Source organism: Branchiostoma lanceolatum, chromosome 16, assembly GCF_035083965.1.
Source record: "Branchiostoma lanceolatum isolate klBraLanc5 chromosome 16, klBraLanc5.hap2, whole genome shotgun sequence".
Classification (NCBI taxonomy): domain Eukaryota; kingdom Metazoa; phylum Chordata; class Leptocardii; order Amphioxiformes; family Branchiostomatidae; genus Branchiostoma; species Branchiostoma lanceolatum.
This window is the reverse complement of record NC_089737.1, coordinates 11,288,263-11,292,919: the sequence shown is the minus strand read 5'-3', so window position 1 is coordinate 11,292,919 and position 4,657 is coordinate 11,288,263. Positions and strand designations below refer to the sequence as shown.

The window sequence follows — 4,657 nt, the reverse complement described above, 5'->3', positions numbered from 1 at the left end:
AACTACGCCAGAGTTTCACTTGCAGGCTAAACGGGCGAAATGTGATCTTCACTGTGGACTGACTCTACTGACTAATTATACCTTTTTCTGCCGAATTCTACGATTCATACGCCCGTAAGAGGGCCTGGTGGAGGCTACTTGATTATGCAGACTAGACCAAGGAAGACCAAGCGCTCGGGGTTCAGTATTCTAGATGCGCCCCTCTCAAACCCCACCAGAGCCTAATCTGCAATACCGGTGCAGACCGCTACAAGAAGACTTCACAAAAACACCGTCAAATTGACAAATTTTAACCTTTTCGGGAATGGAGAAATAGCGAAAAGGATCGCAAAGGGGTTTAAATTATTATTTCTATCGTGGTGTTTTTAGATCGAGGATTGAACGACTAAATACAACGTAACATACACGTTTGTAACAGTAATGTAGAGTACAAGGATACGATTGTATGCCTCAAATGACAATTTGCATTGCATTTTGTCACTGAAAGTAACGCCCGAATTTCGCATTCTTGCATGGTCATTGGAAATACTTATTCAAAGTGTGCCGGATTCTTTTACTATCCATATCAAAAGAACCAGGCAAAAGGAATAGTGAAACTGGGGGTCGCTACGCCTTTTAAAACGTTTCCAAACTGTGGCACAGTTTCGGACTTCTGGAAATCATTCAGGGTTCTTCAATCACTCTTTTCTTTAATTGGATCCAGCGACTCGAAGTTCTTTTTTATTTAACAACTCGGACGAATCGTTCGTCGGCCTGCTTTGTAGAAAGTCTCTACCAGACTATAAACTACGCCGGCTGTAGGGAGAATATTGTCGGCCAGGGGGGTTTGGCCACTATAGAATTTCATTAGCCGGCGCAAGGGGAAATTGTAAACCTTCCCGCGGACTGACTCTCCTGGTCAATTTTCCCCTTTTTGCTGAATTCTAGGATCCGTACGAAGGCTTGGTAGAAGCAGTTACTACATGTATAGACACGCCCCTGCCACACCCCAGGGAAGGCCCCCCTCCCACCCCCTGAGCCGACCGGACCTTTCATGTCAACGCGCCGTGACAACTTCACACGTCTCCGTAATGAGGCAGGGTGCGGATGGTTACAGATCAACCAGGAAACGATCAGATCTTATCTCAGCCATGGCAGAGAAAAATGATATTGCGGGAAAGCAAAGAACATGTTGGGCTACATTAGAGCTTAAACAAGAAAAAACATTTCCACCGTAGGTTCTTGACAGTACAATTCTGCATCTTTGAAAACGGATATATTATAAAACTTTCAAATATGATAATCTTTCATTAAACCAACAAGGTTATTTCTTTTTCTTCTTCTTTCTGTACTGCTGAGCAAAAGTATTCTGGAAGCTTGGCGGCTTTTCTGAATTCGACGTTTTGGTCTATACTGGTTGTGAAAAAAAATTCTATTGGACAAAAATATATGAGGAAAGAAGTTAAACGTAGGAAGTAACAATCACGTATAAAGAACATCGTTCTATATCTATGTGTGATAAAAAAGTTAAACTCTAACAGCGCTGTCGGACGGTATCCGACAGGATTCGACTTTGTCTTTTTCTTGAATGACAGAGAGTTGGACCACTCATCTCATCTGTGCCTTCATGGTGCAGGGCGCTCTTAGAAGAAAAAACGATCCCGCGGTCTCACCACACAGGTTGTGTTTATACAGTATCAGAGAGCCGACAAATTCTTATCCCGGTAGGACCAGCGAGGTCCTGTCGAGAAAACGTTTGAAGCTTCACGACAAGACTTCTCCTAAGGGCCGCCGCAACTTTTACATATTCATATCTGAGTAGGAGGGGCCTAAGATCTTCGGGCACTCCTGCTGAGGGCCGCTGTATAAAAGAAGCAGAAGTTTTGCTTGGTTAGTACACACGTGCTGTGAAAGAGACTCAAGTCACATCACTGATATTTGTTTTGATAGCGTGATGGCGTTTCCCGGCTGCTACAGTTACAACACCGACCCGAGTGCGGCATTCCTGCGGGGACAACAGCACTTCCTACCGACGACTTGTCTGAACGTTCCCGGTGACGGGCACGGCCTTACGGCGGGAGGCGGCTCAGAGTTCCACGGGCCCGGGCGATGCCTTCAGTGGGCCTGCAACACGTGTAAAGCAAAATCGCGAGGGAAGGTCGACAAGAGAAAAGCGGCAACCTTGAGAGAGAGGCGGCGGCTCTCCAGGGTCAACGACGCCTTCGATGTTCTCAAGAAGAAGACGTCTCCGAATTCCGCCCAGCGACTCACCAAGACGGACATCTTAAAGAACGCTATAGACTACATCATGGAACTCAAGAATTTGCTGAAGACGTCGGAAGAAACCAGCGCTGCGACGTCGAAGACGTACACGTCGGAGTTGGACCTGGACAGCGAGGCGGGCAGCCCGGCGTCTTTCTCCGAACAGAGCGTAAGTTGAACAGTTGTTTTGTCTTTTAGGTTAGGTTTTGTCAGCCTGGATGCCAGATTGTTTTGAGGGCCTACGCAGGCCAATTCTTCGGCTCTAGGGCCAACATATGCCCGAGGAAATTATACCGCAGGCCCCTGAGTTAGCCACTGAGATAGATATAGTGATCGGCCGGGGGTCTGACATCCAGGCGCAGGTTCTGTATCTTACCTACAATGCCTTTGCTTAGCTATTACTAGATGTTGCTGCCGTAGTTTCTTTCAACAATGTTTGAAGAAACTCAAAGTTGCAGATGTACCGTCTATTTATGTTGATACAGAGACTCTGTGTACAAATAAAAGCATTAATCCTAAACATCAGCTTACTGAAATCGAACAGTATCCGGTTTTCCCTTGTCACAACATGTAAACACACTTCAAGCGCGGGTTGAATCTCGGGAAATATCGGGTGAAAGATCATCCAATTTTTGCCAGAAAGATTCCTGACGCCGTTTTAGCCGATTAGGAAGCCAGGAAAACATTTCCAAATGTTTCCCATTTTCTCTTATCCCCTTTGCGGTTAAAAACCGGATAGAAGAGCTTTACTCTATCAGACTTCACTCAAAACACGTGGGGCTCGGACGCTACCGTAATCATTCAAAACTCGTCTATCTTATCTCAGAGGGTTTAAAAGAAAACAATTTGATTTCCTCGCAGTGATTCTCTGTCACGCATTAGACGCGTTAGCGTGGCATAATCGCTTGATCCGTGCTTTGGTACCAAACCGCAAATTCATGAATGATTTCCACATTGGAAAGCTGAACGAATTTGTGTTAAACCTTCCACATACAATTGTTAGTTTTACCCAGCACGATTATTCATGCATCCTGACTTTGACTGACCGCCTGCAAAATTGTACAGTATAATAAACTCAATGCAGAACTTGAGGCATGTGGTAGTAGGACAGTGTCACAAACTTGTAATGGCTGAAAAAAGGACTACGAATTCGAAAAACACCCTTCTCTTGTAAGGTACCTTCCCTTATATCGTTTCTCACAATTCTCAGTAATTGTAGAAGCAAAAAAGATCAAAAAGCGAATGGCTTCATTCTAGCATTGAGAGAGTGGCACAAACGTACTACACAGAGTTATGACTTCTCAAGAAAGTAGCTCATAGAGAAGTTTACACAATGATCTTACAGATGTTTCCTTTTCTTCACAGTCTGCGGAGAGTCCATTGAGTCTGATAGCAGAGACCGAGGAGTTGTCGTGGGACGACATGATGAACGCCGCATCCAGTCTGCTGATGACAGACATGACGGAAGGTGTGTACAAGCTGGATACTGCTCTATCTGACCATCATGTCCTGCGTTTACAATATTTAATCAGACGGCTGCCTTTTCTTGTGGGACACATACTGTCTATTGGAAGAACGCGACGTTTTCTAAGTTGGGATAGGGAGGGGGTGCATGCTTCTCTTGCTTATGCCACGTTCACATTTTCAAACCGGGGCCCGGCCGGGCCGTTTTGCGGAATCTAAATAAGGAAAGTGTACATGACGAAAAGGAAATACACACAAATCACACTCATTACTATTTTCTAACGTTCTGTGTTTTTTCTGTCTTTTATGTCATACCTTTCGTGACCTCAAACTACCCGTCGGGGCGCCGGTTTGAAAATGTGACCCTATGGTATTATTGAGTGACCCCCACCAGCTCTTATGATACAATTTTCATGATTCTAACTTAGTGCATGTACATGGGAATTAATAGTTTGATGGTGGAATTGTTTTTTTTTTTATGGCAATGAATTGATTATTTCCCTCCCACCCTCCACAGATTGCGGTTCGCCAGACTCCGGGGTCTCCAGTCTCGACAGCCTCTCCGCCATTGTGGACAACATTACGTCATTCGACCATGAACTCGACCTATGACCTAGCATATCATGGTCACGAACTAGTAAATTGTGTCTATAATCTATATTATTGTACTGGCTAATCTGGGCCATTGTCTTCTTGAAAAATTTTAATGTAGCCACTTTGTATTGTTGCAAATGAATTGATCAAAACCGGAAGTTGCAGTGACGTAATTCCGGTTCCTACGTACGAGTACACGAATCTTTGTACATATAACTAAAAGATATAATGATATGATCTATATTTCGTAACTTGAACTAACATTATATTGTACAGATGTAGATAAGATTATGAATTGAATTGAATTATGTCTCAAGCAATGACAGACGTGTTTTCAAATAAACTATCTCGAAATACA

General features: G+C 44.0%; 1 protein-coding gene across 1 annotated transcript; it reads left to right on the top strand.

Annotated features, from left to right (window-relative positions):
- The first annotated feature begins 1,874 nt into the window (after positions 1 to 1,874).
- On the top strand, positions 1,875 to 4,442 carry LOC136422012 (myoblast determination protein 1 homolog B-like). The gene is made up of 3 exons (XM_066409622.1): positions 1,875 to 2,410; positions 3,607 to 3,709; positions 4,223 to 4,442. Exons 1-3 carry the CDS (start codon positions 1,934 to 1,936, stop codon positions 4,315 to 4,317), a joined length of 675 nt encoding a protein of 224 aa, XP_066265719.1. The 5' UTR covers positions 1,875 to 1,933; the 3' UTR covers positions 4,318 to 4,442.
- Positions 4,443 to 4,657: the final 215 nt, after the last annotated feature.

Excerpts from the sequence above, each read along its gene's own strand:
- LOC136422012 (XM_066409622.1), top strand. The coding sequence starts at position 1,934 with ATGGCGTTTCCCGGCTGCTACAGTTACAACACCGACCCGAGTGCGGCA. Across the intron at positions 2,411-3,606 it reads CGTCTTTCTCCGAACAGAGC|TCTGCGGAGAGTCCATTGAG; the intron begins GTAAGTTGAACA and ends TTTTCTTCACAG. Across the intron at positions 3,710-4,222 it reads GATGACAGACATGACGGAAG|ATTGCGGTTCGCCAGACTCC; the intron begins GTGTGTACAAGC and ends CACCCTCCACAG.